Source organism: Meleagris gallopavo, chromosome 20, assembly GCF_905368555.1.
Source record: "Meleagris gallopavo chromosome 20, MGAL_WU_HG_1.1, whole genome shotgun sequence".
NCBI lineage: Eukaryota > Metazoa > Chordata > Aves > Galliformes > Phasianidae > Meleagris > Meleagris gallopavo.
The window spans coordinates 9874403-9894561 of NC_139423.1; the positions used below are offsets into that span (position 1 = coordinate 9874403).

Consider the following 20159-nt stretch of genomic DNA (forward strand, 5'->3'; position numbering starts at 1 on the left):
AACCATATCAAAACTTCCATTGTGACTGCAGAGTGCATTTCTGTGGTTAGATAGTTCTTGAGTGTTTACTAAGCAAGTATATAGAAACATCTTTATTCTCATACACGCATCTTCAGTTTCCACTTCTTCCAGTAAACCATGACCTCTGAGAGGAACTGTGAAAACATTCATTTGAAACAGTGCATGGGAGTTCATGTATTCAATCTTATTTGGAAAGATGGAAGCCTTCTGACTCAAGCTGCTAGAAAATGTCCTTAGTTAAATGACTAAAAGTATGATCGGTTTTCATATTTAAGCAAAGTATTAGGTGAACAACACTCAAACACAAATGTACTTGTGTTTAAGGAAAAAGGGGAAGAGTAACTCACTGTTACCTTTAAATGCCCATCCTGTTATGATCACTACATTTTTTGGATAGCATTTCTGCATGATGCAGACAATAAACGATCTCTTGTGTAAACATCTTTTTAATTGACACTTCAGGAAAATATAACAAGAATGTTCAATATTTAGAATTTGTGGCTGGAGAGTGTGAGGGAAGAGTGCTCCAAAAGCACTCCCAGCTCTTCATTCTGACCTTTCATTGATCTCTAGTGTTTATTTAAAAAAAACAACAACAACAAGAAAAACACATGCACATGCAATACCAACAACCCATGAACACCAGCCCAAATTCTGTCATGTCCAGTGTGAAACATGTTCTGCTGGTAACCCCTGTGGAGTGCCGCAGGACTGTGGCAATTCTTTGCCACGAGAGAATTAGCTAAGGTGTGACTTGGAACTGTCCTGAAGCTGTCAGTAAGCTCCCATTTAACCTGTTAGAGCTGACACTGTTCTGTAGCACAAGACTGCCACTGGAGTGATGCTTATCGCAGCCCGAATGTGGTTTTGTTAGTGGTTACTTTGTCCCCTTTGATCCAAGCTGCCTCATGTCACGAGGAGTTGAGCACAGCTGTAAAACTGCTCTTCTCTTTTGAAGTGATTAAAAAAAAATCACAGTTAACATTCTTCTAGATTTAAAGAATGTGACTGTAGAATAGCAGGCTCTGAAACAACTATGCAACCAACTTTCTATTTATAATGTATATATTCAAGTTTGTGAATATTCTCTTAGGAGTGTATGGCAACTACTGTCTTTAGTATTATAAATCTAGATGTCATTTCTTTAGCTCCATTTGATGTTATGTCTTCATTGTCTGCCTGAATCAAAGCTGGTGTTTTTCAGGTGATGAAGGTGGAGAATCTGAACTTCTTGGAGAAGCTCTACAACTTGAACCTTCTGTAGCCAAAGCTGAGAGGAGTCACTTAATAGTGTGGCAAGTAATGTATGGCACTGAGTGAGCCTGTAGGACGCAGCTTGGAGACCTTAAGCTAAAAAGAAAAGGAAAAAAAAAAGCGCTTCTGCATGTTTTTTATTTTGTGAGACCTGTTTCACTACATGATGTTGAAGCATTTCTTTGCTATCTAACTTTTATATTGCAAATCTGTCAGACCTTTAACTATACAGGAATTAGCTTGTGCTGTTTTACTGCACCTTTGTTACATGGAACAGTATAATGAAATCAGAACTTTCTCAAAACTGGTGTGCACACCATAATAAGCAATCGAGACGTTAGTTTTACTGTACCACAACAATCTAATTAGCTCATTTCTTTGGTAATCTCACTTGAGTTTGGCTTTACTATGACTGAGCTTCATTTCACAGTATAATGCATTGAGTAAAACAGCAAAGTTATTCCCAGAGTATTTAGGGAAAAAAAAAAAGGGCAAATCATAGGATTACCAGGGCTCATCCAAATATTCAGTGAGAGCTAAAGCAAATTGTTCCAACTTTTGTTTCCAAACCTTGAAAGTCTTGCTTACATCATGTATACAGATTAATTTGTTTCATCAAAATTTCTGGGGGGAAGGAGGAGATTGTACAGAAGTGATGATATTTAAATAAAATGACATGTTTTCACTGTTGAACCTTAAAGTTTGAGAACTGCTGCCCTCAATCAGCAATTTCAAACGTAGTATTTTTTCCCATCTCCCTGACACAGTTACACGTGAACAACTCTGTTTCCAAAGGGTGTTCTTAGGATGATTTAAGTTTATAAATGATCAGAATTCTTGAACAGGGGATACACCTTGTTTTTATTTTTTTTCTTGTCTTAACTCCGTATGTCCTAATCACTAGAATGATCTTCTCTGCCTAGCTGGTCGAACTCATGAGTCACTACGTGTGTGAGGGTTAAAGACCTCAATTAGAGCACGAGAAAAGACTGAGAGTGTACAGGAAAAATGCATCCTGCCCAAGTGAGATTGTGAATGAACTTTAGTGCCAGATGGCAAGGTACAAAGTGTATTTTTTGTAGCTGCATACTCCCATTTAGTCCCGCCCAAAACGTGTAGCAATGTTAGCAGGTAAGACTAGGATGGAATAAATTGTTGAAAGTCAGGAGACTCTAATATCAGGGTGACATTCTGTCTACTCACCATCTATTTTTTTAACCATAAGTGTGAGTTGAAGGCTGTCTTCCTTCTACATTGAATTTCTTATATTGGTATCAGACCTAACGACCAATTCATGATTTCTGTTCTTCAGAATACTGTAAAACACAAATTTGTTCTTTCATTTGTTCTCTAAAAAGCAAAAGTTGGAGGGGTTTAATGAACATCCAGCATTAGTCCCAGTCTTTCTGGGGTAAATGTCTGAGTGCTGAACAGTTTCAGAGAAGTAAGTGTAGAAACACTTTTTAAAACTGCCTAAACATTTTTATGCAATAGGAGCAGTTCTGGTCTATCAGGCAAACATGTGTGTTTATATATTTTCTTAATTTTTTTAAATGAACACATTTAGCTGAGGTCTATTGTGTAAATATATATTTAGGCAGCTTTTTCAAATGCATATCATAGCTGATAAACCAGAAAAACTCCATTCAGGTCTATTGGTTAGATTTATATGTATAAATACTTTTTAAGCAACATATTTTGTATGCAACTGTTCCTCTCGTAAATATGTATTTAGGACACGAATTATGTAGTAAAAAATCCTTATTAAAGAAGTCTAATATCTTGGTAGTATTTTTCTCTTCAGAATGCCAAAAGTGACGAGAGCATGTTGTTCATAATTTGCTTTCCAAATTCATCTTTGAAGTCACTCTTACGCTACTTCGGCTTAATTCTAAAGTCTGGAATAGGAATACAGAAAGTAAACTGACTTAACTCTCTACTTAAAACTCACGTAGCCATGTATGCTGAACTTGAAGCACATCTGAATTAACTTGGGCAATTGGATGTCTAAGAAAAAAACTGTCTACACTTCTTTACGGTTGTGCAGAACCTTCACTGTGAGTGGTGCAGCTCCATTGCTTCTCTTGCCGTCTTCCTAAATTTACTTTTCTCCAGCTTCCAAAGCTTGTACTCACTGCTTGATTGTCACGTTCTCATGTTCTCAGAAGAAAAACAAACGCACAATTCTGTTCCTTGGTGCCCGCATGGCATTTTATTTGTAATTAATGATCTGTTTTCTCTGAACAGTTTGACTGCCTTGAAGCAGAGCAGTTCAATCTGGCAGGCACTTACCTGGTCTTTTAGCAAACACCTCGGTCCTCCGTGCCATTCGGTCACCTCAGCAGGCCAACTTCTGCTGGTTTTCAGCAATGATTGCTTCTGTCCAAAAGTAGAATGGTTCTTGAAGAAGACAGCAGGTTAACTGTGTACCACTGTGGTAGATGAAAGGCATGTGCACTTCTCTGTATTTCTCATTTAAAAATGTTGTCCCCTGTCCTAAGGTACAGCAAAATGACTCCCTGTTCTCATCACAGTGCACTGGGATTTATGAACTCCCTGCCTGAGGTAATCTGAGTTGAGCAGAGCCCCAGGCACTGAGCTGACATACACCCCTAGAAATAGTCTCCAGAATGTTTGTGCATACACTCGTGATCAAAGCATCATATAGGTAGGAGCCGATCTCTTGATAGCTATGGCTTGTTAGTAGTTTGGAAACATTTTGAGCACAAAACGTGCAGTGCAGTGCTTGCCCAGGTGAGGGTGTTTGTATGGTAAAGGTGGGACGCGTTGTGTAAGCTGCTGCATTGTCCACTTCTTGTCAAGGTCTTCCTGCGTTGGATCAGATAGAGCTGGCAGAGCATAGACACTTTATCATAGGCTGCCTTAGTAACAAACAAACGTTCAATCTGTTTTATTATACGAACTGTTCTAAAGGACGTGTGTCTTTTAAAATGCTGTGTAACTATTTATTTCCATGTGAGTATTATAAAAGTTACCAAAGGATTAAACCTGACTTAGCACTCTTGTAAGGGACCCTGTCTCAGCAGGGTCTTGTGAAGGCCCTGCTCTGTAAAACACCACACGGTAAACTCAAATACAGCTCTTTAAGGAAATGTTTTTTCTAACAGGGTTATGCCATATTGTAACAACCTATGTTGCACCTCAAAGCATTTTTCTATACACTAAATGCCTCTCCCGCCCTCTAACAAGATTAAGTTTCCTTTGTTAGTTTTGTTGATGCACATTTCTCAATCTTTTAAACATATTTTAAACATTTTATGGTCTGTAATTTTTGGAAGTTTTGTCTGTTGAACACTTTACGCTGAATTTTACTTGCCTCTGTAATCTGAGATGGATACTACAGCGTTACACTTGCTGTCTGTTAAAAGTTGAGGCTTCTTTTCTGTGAGCAGAAAAGCTCATATAGCAGTGTAGTTATTTCAGTATTTATTTCTATTATTGAATCCATGGGGTTCAGAATGTAACTTTGTACATGAAATATATATATAAATATGTATATGAAACATGCACTGGGTTGGTGTTTTCTTTGTGGTCTTGTCTTGGGGTTTTCTTGCCAGTCATTTGCCTTGCTGCCTCCCCAGGGCAGGTGCACAGAACAGTTTCCCTCTTCTCGGTGTTGATTCTCAGTGCGTCCTTTCACGGGGATCTCATTGCACTGTGCTGACTGTGTGTATTAAATAGGAAGCAGCATCATTTGCCTTCACTCTGGCAAGGTTAAAGCTCATTTCTCCCAGCCTGCTGTGCGTGTGGGTAAGTAACTTGATTCTTCAGATTTTCCTACAAGGGATTATTAAACCAAACTGAGAGATTGTTTTTTTTGCCATCCACTCCCGTTCATTTTCCTCACGTCTGTATGAAAGCTCCTTGAGCAATGCAGTCTGTAGATGTTATTTAGCATTATGGTCATCTCTATGCCCCTTAATTCTGCTGTAGAAGAATACTAGGAAGGAGCTTTTTGGCCTTGGGCTGTGCTTGGGTACGGGACTTCTTAGTGCTGTCCTGTGTGGTTGTAAAGAGCGCTGAGATGAAAACCCAGTTCTGAGCAGAGTAGTTCCTGTGCCTTTTGGAACACCTGAGCGTGGTGAGATGGGGATGGTTTACTGTCTGCTTGTGGTTCTAAATGGGATGAAACCACTGGGGACTCAGAACAGCTTGTATTTAAACACAAGGTGGTGCTCTAAGAACCTTCAGACCACGTGGAGACATGGGGAGAGAAGTCATGATGCTGGAGGCCGCTCTGCTCCCTGCCTTCTGCCAGCAGGCAAGTTTCAGGCTTCCTTTAGCTGCTCTTCAGGGTGAATTCCTTTGTCAGCGGCTGAAGGAAATGGGAATTTGGGCGTTTGATTATCAAAAGGCTCAGAAAACTGCTTGCCCTTGCCTTCCCCCAGGTTGTTGTTTAGGTCGTGCTGCAGGGATTTCTCTTCTGGGACCTGTTCAGCCCACTGCAGCCAGAGCTTGGAATAACCCACTTCTTTGTTGCAGATGGTGGGAAATATGGGCAGGGTTCAGGTGGGTGCTCCTCACACCTGTTTTCATGAGCAGAAGCACCACTGACCTCTTTCCTCCCGTGGCCTTGGGGCTCTCAGGTGGCTGCTGAGCGAAGGAGAGCAGCGCTGCCCTGGGCTGCTGCCTCTGTCCTGTGTCAGCTGCCTCAGGTCTGGAACTTAAATAAGGAGAGGGGGGGAAAAAAAAAACAGTGAGTTGGAAGTCTTCCTGGATTCCACATCTGCTTTTCACTTCCACTGCTGCGTGTGGAGAGGCCGGCACAGGGAGTGCTGGGTCCCACTGTTGGTGGGGTTTGGGCCCTGTGGTGCCACTGTCCCCATGGGGCGTTTCTCTGTCCTATGTCTGTTCCCAAGGCCCCTCCCCAGCCCCTACATCTGGGAGCTCCCACCCCGTGGCAGTGCTGACTTTCATCCTGAGCTGCTCTTGGACTCACTGTCGTATTGTTACTATCTCAAACCCACTCCTTGTCACATCTTCTGGGAGTAGGCAGAGACATTCAAAAACCCGAGGCCAAAAATAGGGAGAGAAAATTGCGGTTTTTCAGTTCTTCTGAGTCAAACCTAGCTCCGGGGCCTGTCCCTTGTCCTCACCGCCAGCACTGGACCTCTTGGGTCCCAGTGCCATGTGCCGGTCTCTGAGCGGGGCTTTGCACCACCAGCAGCCCACATCCTCTGTGTTCCATGTGGGCTTTGGTCTGGGTCGCAGTGGGTTACGTCACACACACTGTCAGAACCTGTCCAGTTGCATTCTGGCTGTGAATACCTACCAGGGCTGGACTGTTTTCATGTCCCACCCGGGGCTGCAGTGTTTGGGTCAGTGCTCCCAGGGAACAGCAGCTCTGTGAAATAATCCTGCTTCTGCAGGAATTAAAAAGGAGACTTTCTACTCTATCTCACACACGGCATCCTCTCTTTGCAGCAGACAAAGATCAGGCACTGGAGAGGAGCCCTGGGGCTGGCGCTGCTGTTTCCATCGGCCGTGTCCACCGCAGCTCCGCACCGTGCGGTGCGCTGTGCTCAGGGCCGGGCAGGTGCTGTGCTGTGCTGTGCTGCTGCTGCTGGAGCTCAGCCATGGGGCAGCCACAGGCTGTGGGGGGGGCCGGGATGCGTTGTGGTGCCACATCACATCACTGCTATTTTTAGTGCTCTCACTTCTGCTGCACGGTCCTATCTGTCTCTCTTTGGTCTTTTATTTTCAGTTTCTTGTTGCTGTTTCCCAATCTTGGCCCAGCACCAGGTGGGCAGCAGCTGCTGATGTATTTTTGTCTCTGTGTGATGTGGAGAGGTTCTGGGGGGGAGGCAGGGGCTCACGGAGCAGCTGCAGCCAAAGGGGCACAAGACTGTGGGGTGCAGAGCTGTGTTTGGGGCACCTCCTGCAGCAGAGCTGTGTGGCACAGCTGGGAGCAGCACCCCCGCATCACCCAGAGCCACTTCCAAGTGCAGAATGAGGAGGATGCAGAAATGGGGCGGTGCGTTGGCTTTGGGGTGACCTCCTGATCGTTTGGTGGAAGCAGCACTCGGGGAACCCACCTGCTCACACTGGCTTTTCAGCGGTTCTGGGGATGTGCAGATGTTGGCTGGAGGTCGTGTGGGAGACACAGAGCAGCGGGCATCTTTGGGGATGCTGTGCCAGAGGATACAGATCCAGTGCTGAAGGGTGGGATGGAGCTTTTTGGCAGCAATTACAGCTGTGATCAGCCTGGCAGTCATTTTCTAAATATATCTCTGGGTATTTGAGTAGCTCAAAATCTGGGGGTTCTTTGATGGCTTCTTCCTGCTGTAGTGGAAACCATCCTCACACACGAGCAGGCAGATGCTCACTGCGCTGTGGAACACTTCAGGCACCACTGTGTGTTTCCAGCTCCAAAGGCACAGGCCGGGCTGAGAGAGAGCACAGCTCTGTCCCTCGGCTGCCACAGCCTCTCGGTGCCTGCATGTGAGGGCAGCAGCACACTCCTAGCGCTCTGCTGTGCAAATCCCACCCACTTCCTTACAGAACTCTCTGGGCTCAGATGCTGTAGATTTGTGGGTCGCTCTGTGGGTGCAGTGAGAGGACAGTGCTGTGTGTCCCTGTCTGATGGCTGCACCCCCGGAGCAGCGGTTGTGCCACGTCCCCTGAGCCCTGCCTGACGGTAATGCAGTTGCCGCTTGCTGGGCAAGATGCAATTTTGGTCTGGGTGACATCTTCAGAAGGGGTTGGGGCAGCTGTTTTTCCCCCCAGCACAGGGAGCTCTGCACACTGCCGTTCCTCACAGCTTTTCTTACTGCGCAGACCCGGAGCGCTGTGCTCTTAAGTCAGAGCATGAAAGTAACCAGAACAGGATCAAGCGAACTGTAGGAGCTGGCAGAGTGGTGGCACTAAGCAAAGTTAAAGCCATCTGATAACATCCCATTACAGGAGATGAATTACCAATATCCCGCAGTGGTGAAATACCAAACTTTCTTGTGACAAAGCATTGATTTTCCCAGAAAGGAAAGCGAGAGCCAGCTGCAGTGACACGGCAGTGTGAGCGGGGGGGGTAGCGATGACAGCACTGAGCAAATATCTCCTGCACGGAGCCCAGCTCCTGACCTTTAGCAGCGCTCGGAGCCGTGCGCCTGTTTAGGATGTCACAAACCATGACAGGCTTCCTCCCAGTGAGCGGAGCACAGAGGTAATCAGAGCAGTTTGGAGGGCCGGATTCCTGAGCAGCTCCTCCACTGACTCGGCAGCAAAGCCAACAGGCAACGCTGGGGTAAGAGCTCTTAACCCCGCGTTGACATTACCAACTCAATAGAGGAGATGGCCCTGTGCTTGCAGTGCTGCAGAACTGCAGGCAGGATACAAACATCCGGATCAGGAATAACCATTAGGATCCCAGTAGGGTGTCCCACACTGAGTAGATGGCTCTGAGACTGCTGCCACCTCCATGGGGAACTGCAGAAGCCCCTGGGGCTCAGCCTGAGGTCTTGTGCTCTGAAATGAAGGCTGTGCTGCGAGCATGTCTCTGGCAGTGGCACTGAAACCCACATCATAGAGTGAAGGACTGAAGAGCTCTAAGGTAGCTTGAAGACTGACATTAATTACGCAGTAATTTTCTAGCTGTGATCCATGATGGACCTGTTGCTGATCCCCAGACAGATGGCGAGTCACACAGGATGGGCTTCTCCTCTTTATTTCCATCTGCTATATTTCATTAAGGCAACTAAAAGTAAAAATATCCCCAACGTTATTTTTCCATGCAAGCTACTGCTACAGCAATTTGATACGGCCATGACTGGAGTTTCCGAGCGACAAGGAGTTCTTAACTGACTTGTGATCCTTGGCATGAAAAGAGACCGAGACCCTCTACATCATGCTCAGTGTGAGCGTTGTGTTTCCCTCCACATGCTGCAGAAGACTCAATTCACAACAATTTCTCTGGTAGAAGGGGAGCAGCACAGCCTCTGCTGTCTGCTCGGAGCGGAAGTTCCCATTTTTAGGTTCTAACTATTGCAGATGGTGCCATGAATTGTGATGCAATCAAGCAGTGAAGATCCTTCAGGCATGAAGTCCTCTTTCCCTCTGTGTGGTGGGAATACGTCCCCAAACCGCTGCTCTGAGCTTTCAGCTGGCGCAGTGCATGGAGCTCCCTTAGAGCTTTGTTTTGGGCATCGTTGGGATTTGGTTTCGTGGATTTTTCAGATCTATTGCATCTTTGCACAGCGAAGCCATGCTATTGCATACACAGCTCTACTAATTTCAGTTCCCGGACCTGGCTGATGCTTGGGCATCACAACTGAGGATGGACTCTGGCACTGAGATTTTAGGCCCAGGTTATTTTTGTTCCTGGCTCCGCCAGGCATTGCCATAGATCTGAATGCTGAGCATGGACGCACGCAAGAGATGAGCTCTATTACTTCACCCTACTTCGAAAAGCCAAAAGAAAGCTCTTTAAAGCTCTTTCAGGCAGCACAGCTCGCAGCACCACGAATGTTCCGTCTCACTGACGGTGCCTGCAGCGCTGCTCGAGAGCCTTTGTTCCGACCCCTCCTTTCTCCGTCGCTCCGTGCTTTGACAAACAAGCTGTTTCCTCTGTTTCCTCACCCTCCTGGCAGCGCTCCCACGAGGAAATTCCTGCTCTGCAGCCCCAGCGTGGAGCAGCCACACCATCCGTCCTCCTCTTGGGTCACGTTGCTTCCCCATTCGCCGGGGCCCAGCCCTCACCCCAGGAGAACCTTTGGCTCCGTTCTTGCGCCTGTTCTTCCTCCTCCGTTTATTGGAGTTCCACCCTAAGCTCACACTGACTGGGGCCCCAGTTTAGCAAGGAATTTTATCATGTGCTCCACGTAACTGGCTTAGACCTTCCATCTGTTTTTAGCTTATCAGAGCTGCGGGGGGAGCCGCCCGGTTCCGCACCCCCAGCTCTGTGTGCATTGGCCGTCAGCATTTGTGAGCAAAGAGTGCACTTGCCTGAAGTGGAGCAGGAGCTCAGATAAGGAGCACTGCTGTGCTGGGCTCCATCCAGCATGGTGACACGTCTCCCCAGAGCTCGTGGTGCTCCTGCAGTGCTGTGGAGGTGTCAGCTCCGTGGCTCTGACACATTCCAGGTTGTTGGGTGCTCCTCCCACAGCTCACTGCTGGTGTACAGCTGGGTGCTCTGCGCTTTGCTGCACATACTGGAAATCCTGAGTGAGGAATATAGGATTAATTCTCAGTCTTGGGAGCAGAGCATGAAGCCAAGGTGGGCAAAAAGCGATGAGCCCAGAAGTACTGGATTCAGTGTTTCGTTCCTGGTGGAGTTGGACACAGCAGCGTCTCATTTTGCTGCTGGGCACCACTGTGCCAGTACAAGGTGTGACGGCAGCGGCTACAGGAGCAGAAGGATGCCTGGACTGCACACAGCCACTTATAACTTCTGCCTTCAAAGTTTGCAATATTTAATTCACATCATATAAAAATTCCATTGGCGAAGGGTGGGGAAAAGTGAACGCTGAATGAGGACTTCTGTTTTCCTGCAGAGCTGCACTGGAGGAGCTGGGCTGTGGCGGTCGGATTTCTGCTATAGGTCAGAAGTTCATTGTATCATCAGATTTCATGTCATGGGGCTGTTCTGTTCCTAATTGCAACCAGGCAGGACTCAGCCCATGGCCCAGCTTTTACTCTGGGCTCCTTCCGTAAGATGTACATTCCAGTCAAAGTCATAGGCAAATCATTTTAATTGTATTCTTGAGAGAGAGTCATTACCTTCCAATTTTACAACAGAGCAGAAAATGAAATTAAATACTGGCTAGCATTCATGTAAAATACAAAGCCCCATACTTCACTGGGTTGTTGGTACAGCAAGTTTATTTTGTGCAAATTTAATGCAAGCATTATGCTGTGCACCTCAGGGACCTGCGATCAGCTCATGGGTGTCGGGGACTTTGCAAAGCCCTGAGAAACCCAGCAGGGCCTGACCTGGGGAGCGTGGCACAGGGTGGGCTGCAGGGCTGAGCTGGAGAGGGGAGCAGTGAATCTGAGCAGCAGCTCAGTGCTGTGCGTGTCCTGAGTGATCCCACTACGCAGCTGCATTCATTATTCACACGTCTCAGGGGGAGCGGCTGTAGCCACATCTGAAGCTGAAATAAAAACAGCTTAGCACTTAGCTCTTGATTGACTTTTTGAATAATTTAAATCAGTCAGAGACGCCCGCCCTGGACTCGTGCATCCTCCTATGGGCATCCGTTCATCTGCAGAATGAAACGAGGCAGCGTGCGAGCTGCTTGGGCAGCCAAGTCTCAGCTGCAGCACCGTTATCGTGGAAAAGCTGTGTGTGATGTAGGGCTGTAATGGGGGCACTGACTGAGAATCTGGATGGGTGTCCCTCATGAATCCTACAGATAGCAGAAATCCATCTACCAATCCTGCCATGCCTCTGTGTTGTGCCAGGAGAGCACAGCCTGGCAGACACTCAGTGTTCCTCAGATGCTGTGGGTTTCTCTCAAACCCAAGAAACCTGCAGCGGCAATCCGGCTTCCTCCGAGATGGAGGCACGCTAATTTTAGGCACCGTGTGCTGTGCAAATCACTGCTGTGGAGCTGGCTCTGATTTTTAAAGTGCCAACTGCCAAACTGGCTGCAGTGCACAGACTTCACGTGGGCCTTCAAGCTTTGAAACTGTCTTTGGGTATTGGTGCTGTGCTGCAGAGTGGGGAATGGGAGCTTAAAAGGGACTGCTGGAAAGCCTTCAATGGGAATGGCTGGGTTGGAGGTACTTTGATCAGTAGGGAAGGGGTCAGTAGGGAATGGATGGCCAGGTTGGAGCATGCACTGGCTTTCTGGGGGCTGGAATTAGCTCAAAGAGCTTTTATGTGCAATTTTTCTCTTCCCTTGAATACTCCCCTGATGAGCTGCCCATCCAGTGCTGGTTGCTGCATCATGCCCAACATCTGTAGGTAAAGGAAGCGTGTTGCTATTGGCTTCTAGATGTATTCTCTAAATATTTGGTAAACTTACAGAATTCATTTCAAACCGTGACTGAATGTGATTTCCTAGGAAGGAAGGATTTCTTCAAAAATTATTATTAGACTGTGATTCATGCGCTCATCTAAAAGACAGGGAGCAGCAGGAGCAAGGCAGGAGATGCTGCCAGTGAACTCAGGCTTAGCATGGGCAGAAAACTGCTACATTTCTCTTCAGTATTAAAAGATTCAGCGTACAGAGTTTCATCTGATAGCTCTCATAATGTCTCTATTACGAGTCATATAATTACTGAGTTGTTCTTTGTATTTCAAAGAAACAGTTCTCCATTACCACAGACAGCTCCAGAAACTCTCAGCATTAGGATGAGGTTGGGTCTCACCCATGGGTGCACAGAGCATGATTTGGGAGGGCACTTTGAATCCTGAGCTCCAGCAGGAACTCATTTCAGCTGTAAAAGGACTGTAGAAGGTTCTCCTGTGTCTCAAGGCTGATCTGGAGTGTTTGATGTAAGTGCTTCGGACCTTGGGCTCGAACCATTGCAAGCGTGCAGAACTGCTCCTAGAAATCTGCTGCGAGCTTCAGCAGTGACCTGGAGAAAAAAACGTGCAGAGCATCACAGCATCATGCAACAAAAACAAGGGCAGTTTAGCAAAACTTGGTTTGAAAATGCTCATTAATTAAGCCCATGCAAATCTGCATACGCGTGGTCACTAACACACTTCTTCCTCTCTTCTTATCCGAACGTGACTGCTGGTTGGTGCTGCTGTGATGCAAGTGCATGGCCGTGGGATCACAGAGTGCTGTGGCTCTGCGATGTGCTGCTCCGTCCGGCTGCAGCCCTGACCTTAAAGCAAGAGAAGAAACAAGTGAGTAAGCCATGCTATTTATAGCAGAGCTAATTATTTTGACGTGATATGACAGCAGCAGAGTCTGTTTTCTCTTCACTCAATTAATGACAATGGAAAAAGCGTTTGATGCCCTTTTAGCAGCGTTCACTGGCTGCAACACAAACCTCCTCTGCATGCTTTAAGACAGGATTTTGCAGTCCAGAGATAGGGGTGCAGCGGTGTGTTGGTGGAGGAGAGGCTGCAGGGTGAGGAGCTGGAGGGAATTGCTGTTCCTAAAGGCAGAAGCTGCTGTTCGGTGGGAAGTCATGCAGCAAGGACAAGCTGCTGTAGAAAATAGTCTGGGCCAGAGCTCAGCTCTTCTCTGGGGCTGCTGGTGGATTCTGAGGGGCTTGCAGCAGCAATCCCATGTGATGTTAGGACTGGGGAAACAAGCACGAGGCAACTCCGTGCCTGAATGACCACATCTGACACGCTGGGCTCCTGTGGGATGCTGTGGGGGAGAACCCCAGCACGCAGCTCCCGGCGGCCCGGCTCGCAGGGCAGTGCTCCCCTGTGTGCTGTGTGCTCCTGGTGGGACACCGCGCTGTGGGGGTCACACTGCCCTCCTGTATGGCACTGGGATCCGTCTCCTGTTGTGCCCTGTGACCTTTCAGGCTCTCAGAACGCAGGTGCTGTTTGCTGGGCCCTGTGACTGTTGCTTTGTTCACGTTTTATTTATCTTTGTTAAGCGGGTGGGACAGGCGGCCGCAGGTACAGTGCGATATTCATGAGAGGCTCTGATTTATGCAGGCACGGGGCTGTGCGGCGGGATTACTGAGTACTGAATGTTGTATGCAGCTTTCATTCCTTTCCGTGACCAAAGGACACAGAGTTTCTCCAAGATGGGATTTGTGAGAGCCTCCTTCACACAGCTGTGTGTGCTGAGGGCAGTGCTGGCCCTCCTGCGCCGCGGCAGAGTGCGATGGGGGAACTGAATGCAGCCATCAGCCGTGCTGCATTACGGGGCTGTGCAGCCCTCGGCGCTGCACCTCCCTTTGCAGGTACCTCCATCACACGTGCCTATTTTTTTAGGGGCAGTGATGAGTTTTCACAAGGTCACCAGCACTGTTGTAGCGGAGTGGCTCAGGGCAGAGGGAATCTCTCCTGTCTGTATGAGTTGGTGAGGGATGAGCTCCAGGTCAGGCCCTTCAAGGCAGCAGTGCTCTGCCTGCTGCCACCACCCCTGCGGTGCTGCTGGTGCTCGGCCTGGGCGGGCGGCCCTGTCCCACACCTTGAGCTCCCATTCCCACAGGAGGGGAGTTCCTTTCCACCTCCCTCTGCCGTCCAGGAAAACAAAAAGGTGCTGCTAACATCTCTTCTCCTCCTACATGCCGTTCTTTCTCAGCTCCCATTAAACTCTTCCCACTCGGGGCGTGGGCAGCAGCACGCACACATCTCCCTGTGCCATTTTCCCATCCCTTGGGAGCAGTGCTTGCCATGGGGACAGGCGAGGGTTTTTTTTTGCTCTTCGTGAGGCTCTGCTGAAGGGACCCCTCGTGCCACCTCTCCTTCCCCAGCACTCCCATCCATCATAGCGGCAGCACCATGGATATGAGCACTGCAGGTGGGTGCGAGGGGTGCAAGGCCGAACTGCTAAGCCACGTTCAGGTTACCACCGCTTCTGCTAAGGAAACACGGAGCAGCTTATGGAAAAGCAGGCTTTGTGGAGGGCAAAAAAGCTCTGCTTATCCCCTTCAGGGCAATGTGCTCTGCTCTTGGACAGGGGCTGCATGATGCTCAGCCACCGTGCCCCATCCACGTGCCAAGCACATCCCGTAGAATGCTCAGAGTCACTCCTCCTCCTTGCAAACACATTGGGAGAATCCATCTGGGCTCTTTCCATCATTAAAACTTGTCATGTTTTGCAATTTGCACGCTTTCTCCATGAGCTGGACCAGCTTTGCTTTTCCTGAAGCTGGCAGGGCTTGTGGTTGCAACAAGAAAAATCCCCATCAAAATAAATTTTGCAGAAGTGTTGAATCCAAGAGGCTCAAAGCCTGGCGGTGTGCCAGGAAGCTCTGCAGAATGTGGCCCTGCTGTATCCCATGTCCTCACCCAGCACAGCCAGCTCCACTGGGACTTTGGTACCCCCAGGCACGAGGAGTTCTATTGAGGGAACCTCAACCCTGTGAAGAAGAACACATTTCCATCTAGAGAGAAGCCCACCCCTGTCCTGTCAGCCCTGCGCTGCCCCCTCAGCAACAACAGCCCCGGCACACACCAGGCTGGCACAGAGCCCATAGGATCAACGTGAGGGCAGGGGATGCTCAGGGCAGAACACATTTCTGGGGTGAGCTGGGATTCCCTCCACACTCCCCAGTAGCACCAGCAGGACCGCTGTTTGCAATGGCTGTGAAGTCGCAGAGCCAACGCTGCAACCCGTGCTGGTGGATCTGTGGCAGCCCAGCAGAGGAGCAGACAGGCAGAGCCCTGTTCCTTAAAGGCCTTTATATATTTACAGCAAAGTGCTTGGGCAGGAATTGCACACTGCTCGTCATCATCCTAGTAACATTTCCAAATCATATTTTGAGGTCCAACCCTGGTGGTAGACACTTTATGGTGAGTTTAAAAGATACAAACAGCACGAGTCCAGCTGTGCTGTACTGCAGACAGCGCTGGGCAATTACAGCCACTGGGACACACATCTGTCCTGAGGGCATTGAGCTTTCCTATGGAGCTGCTGAGCAGTGCTGCATGGGATGATGCTGTGGCAGTGGGTGTGATGGGGCAGGTGTTGGGATGACGCTTATTTCTCTGGAGACTCTTTCTCTCCACGTGTCTCCATGTGTGTCCCTCAGTCCAGCACTCACTGTCAGCACAGGAGCAGCTCTGGGTGCTGCAGCTGCCCTCCCTGCCCTCCAGTCACTGTGTGTGAGCACAGCAGCCGTCTGCCTGGCCAGGAGCTGCAGCTGAGAGCAGGAAATCTCCTCCTGATGGAAGTATGGGGGGGGGGTAGGGCAGTGATGTGCTGTGTGTGCTGCGTGCACTTAAATAACCTCATCTGCTGGTTAGCATTCAAAAGACTTAGTTAAAAAAAAAAAAAGAAAAAAAGGGTTCGCAAAGCACAGCTGCATTTTATGTAGATCTATCCAAATCTGCCTGTTTTTTTTATCACAAGATGGCTGAGAAGGCACTGACCCCATCTGCCCATCCTTTTCTATGTTCTGTGTGGATGTCCTCTCAAAGTGGCACCGTGGAGCACCATGAGTTGTGTCCCGGTGTTGCGGGCGGCCATTGCAGCCACCAACAGCCAGACTTGGCTGAACCGTCCCCAAATGATTCTATGAAATAAGTGTGGGTGGCCCCACCTTGCTGCCCACTATGGCCTCCGTGGGCCGGCTCCCCAGGGGGCATCACCAGCGCTTCGTGTGGGAGCTCTGTGGTGCAGGGCTGCCTGCATGGCACAGCCTGCGGGCACCACGATCTGTGCCTTGCCAGGCTGGGAAGTGAAGGTCATGAAGTAATGGGATCCGGTGCTATTTATGAGCAGTTGCTCACCGCTGAGAGCAGCAACATTTGATCGGGGGCCGCCCTGTGCGGTGTGTGCTGCCCTGGGTTTCCTTGCCTGCTTTTGGGCCCTGTGGCACCAGGGGGAACCCCCACAGCTCAGCTCTCCTGCTCTTTAGCACCTCTCATCTGCGTGTAGATGTGAGCCAGCACAAGGCAAAGTTTCCTCTTAGAGCCTGCTGCTGGGTTGTAGTTTAGTGATTTCCCCTCTTGCCTCTCCAGCACCAGTTGGTGCCTCTGTTCCGCTAAAAACACGACAAAGATTTCTTAAGATATCCTATTGGCATCCAGACGGAGCAGCTCACCCCCGGCAGCACTGCTGCTCTGCGGGGATTGCTGCATCCCTTTGGGTGATGCTGTGTGGTGGCACTGGGTGCTCCCTGCTCTGTATTTGGCTGCTGTTGAACACGCAGAGCGCCGGTCCCGAAGCTGTGGGTGATGCTGAAGTGCAGGTAATAATGGCTTACATGATCCAGGCAGAGCCGCTTTGCTGAGTAAGTCTGAGCCACGCAGGCTGCTGCTCCCTTTGCTGGATGGCTCTCTGTTGGCGTATCCTTTCTGTTTGAAGGTTTCAGGTGTGCTCATCAGTTCTGTGATTTAGACGAAAACATCACCAGGGGAAAATTCATGCTGGGGATGTTTTGGGTACGGGTCGGCAATTGATTTAAGCAGTCAGCAGAGATGGTCTGGAGCAGATTCCAGCACAATGCAGCAGCTCGGGGTTTGTGCGCCATCCTCTGCCATCTCTGTTTGCTTCTGGGCACCTCGAGCACAGAGTTCCTCTGCACTGCATTATACTGACAGCACTTGAGCTCTCCAAGCAAACTATCCTGGAGCCCAGCTCTGGCTGAGCCTGATATTGGTAGTTTCTGGGATTCAGCAACAGCCATGAATAACAGCTTCCAGAGCCCAAATTTGGACCAACTGCCATTCAGATTTCTGATCCAGAACAGTGGCCAGAGAGGGACCTTCCTGGGATCAAGCATCCTGCCCTTGAAAGCTGCAGGAGCGGCTGGCCTCCTCCCACCCTATCCCACCCAGCAGATTCATTTTGGAAACTTGCTGAGGTCCCCCCACCACTCACAGATGCTACGAGCCAAGCAGCACAGCAGGATGAAACCTCAGCTGTGCTCTGGGTAAAAGCCCCATCTTCCATTGTCAGGACTCTGCTTGTTCCCCAAAGGAAACCTTTGGGGTAACAAAGTCCCAGTGCTTGGCTAGGGGTGGGGAAAGCAGAAGATTAAAAGGATCAAAGCACTCAGTGCCAGTTTTCAGATGCGGATGAACGAATGCTGTCTGAACCACAAGAAAGATGAGATTTGTTCCCAGCTGTGCAGCTGCAGCCCATCCTCACGATGGGACAAAGAAAATCTCGACCCAAATAGCTCCCAAGCACTCTGGGCCCGGGCCCCTGCCCCTGTCTGCCCTATCCTGCTGGCAGCCTCGGCTGCACGGCTCCATCTGCACACACTGCTCTGTGCTGAGCACAGGGAACGGTCAGCAAATCATGTTTTTTCAGAATATATTCCTTCCCTGCAAAGCTGATGACTATTCCCATATTTTTAAAAGACAAAAAAAAAAAAAAAAAAAAAAAAAAGGTTGTTTGTGGTGCTAATGGGATGGGATGAGCTCAAGCTTTATGCCATTTTTAGCGCTCTTGGAACCAAGAGAATTGGAGGAACTGAAAATATATGCTTAATCGCCCCCAGGAAAGACTGCCATAATATTTTGGGTTGCATAAGCAAACTAAATTGGAAATCTGGAATCTATTCAAGACCTTTTGATCAGGGAGCTTTGCAAGTGCAGAAAAGTAAAAACACAGACAGATGGGGATTAGAGTTGAGCATCAGGAGAATAATTTCCTCTTTTAATTTCAGTTCCGCCAACGTATAAAAGCATTAACAATCCCCTTACATAACTGCGTCGCAGCGGCCGCGGCAGAGCAGCCGTGCTGCCTCCAGGGGATTCACACCAGCAGGGAACCCCGGCTCCAAACTGGGCTGTGCTGGGGCTGGAGGCAGTGCTGAGGTGGGCAGAGCGGGTCCGCGGGGGGATGGCAGCACCATGGAGATGTGGCTGGGTTGGCAAAACCCAACTGAACCCGCAAACCCCAATCCGCCCTGCTGGGTCACTACTGCAGCTTCAGAGGGAGGAGGAGGATTAGGCTGAGGAGCAAAGGGAGATATTTTTGCCAATTGTTTGCCAGTGGGAACAAGAGGCTGTGATGCTGTCAGTGAGAGCAGGCTCTGTGCAGCAGCTGCTGTCGCCCTGAGCTGAGGCTGAAGGCTGGCACGGCCGCCAGCTTCCTCCCCACACCTCTCTTCTCATCCCAGAGCACATTTCTGCGTACGGTGCTGCAGTGGTGCAAAAAGTACTAAAGAGATGGATTGGGAAGGACTGACTGCTTACAGGACATGGGCACACATGTGGAGCACACCACAGTACCCAGAGACACCGAGAGCTGCTGGCACTGGGACTGCAGTGTCTGCTGCCACTTCTTCCGGGGATCAGAGCTCTCTTTAGATCTTTTAGCAAGAAGATGTAACTGCAGTTACCCCTGAGTGCATCTCCATCTCATTACATGAGCTGAGGTGAGAGCAGGACAGAAACTCTGTAGAGCAGCTCTGCTTCTCTTCATTTCAACTAATATCACACCTGGGAGGAGGGCTGTATTTCTGTCACTGTGTGATGGAGCTGTGTTGGCGTGAGCTTGGTGGAGCCCTGCAGAAGGCCCAGCACAGTGCTGGCTGAATGACCCCCGCCTGCAGGAGCCCCCAGGGGCCGATGGTGCAGCTGCAGCAGTGGGGGGATGTGGTGAAGATCTGCCCACCGCCGGTGCTGGACCAGGGCCTGAGCGATGCTGAGCACAGCCACGTGTCAGAGCTGGGGCTGGCGGCTGCTTCGGGCCCTGAGGAATCAGCTGTGTGTGAGCGGTTCTCTCCAGGCTCATCAGCCACCATAAATACGAGAAAATAAGTTGGAAGCAAAGCGAGTTCTACACGACTGGCACATCATCTCCGTTCAGATGGGTGATATGTAGGTGCGCATGAGATCACAGCCTGCTATTTAAAGAGGAAACCTCTACTTACATAAATGTCTGATTATGCAACTGTCATGGAAACCAGAGATGAGAAGGATACACGGGGTGGGTTTGTCCGTTCCCCGGAGCGCCGGGCTGCTCCGCGCTTTGGGTTTTGCTCAGGACTGTCAGAAACACACGGTGCTGCCGGGCGCCTCGCTGGAGGAGACGTGGTGTATAGTGAGAGCTGAGCCACCACTTTTGTGAAGGTGATTTGCTTTGGAAACTCGAGAATAGAAGTGCCGTACGTTCCTGGTGGCACCTGGTGACCCTCATGCCAGCTTAGTGCAGCCCAGTGCCTCCACAGCTGTATACCAAGGCTGTCATGACTTGACGTACGTGCCAGCATCTGAAAGGACACTTCTCCAGAGCTGCACCGACCTTTCCTTCATCTGCAGCCCCGAACTGTGCTGTCGTTCAAACAACAGCTCACCCCGCTGGCATTGCCTTTGCCAGTGTATG

At 49.3% G+C, this 20159-nt stretch overlaps 1 protein-coding gene and 1 long non-coding RNA gene across 5 annotated transcripts in view; one reads left to right on the top strand and one right to left on the bottom strand.

Annotated features, from left to right (window-relative positions):
• SPAG9 (sperm associated antigen 9) overlaps positions 1-4803 on the top strand; it is a 58998-nt gene extending 54195 nt beyond the window's left edge. For all 4 annotated transcript variants that reach the window (XM_085240077.1, XM_085240078.1, XM_010721602.4 and 1 more), the window contains one exon: positions 1226-4803. In XM_085240077.1, coding sequence (XP_085096203.1) covers positions 1226-1341 — 116 coding nt within the window. In that variant the 3' untranslated portion in view covers positions 1342-4803. The remainder of the gene's footprint in view (positions 1-1225) is intronic.
• Positions 4220-10567, bottom strand: LOC104913821 (uncharacterized). Its single transcript, XR_014887420.1, has 2 exons — positions 6569-10567; positions 4220-5959 (listed from the first exon to the last, which is right to left on the bottom strand). It is a non-coding gene; the product is annotated as an uncharacterized LOC104913821 (long non-coding RNA).
• Between the last annotated feature and the right edge of the window lie 9592 nt (positions 10568-20159).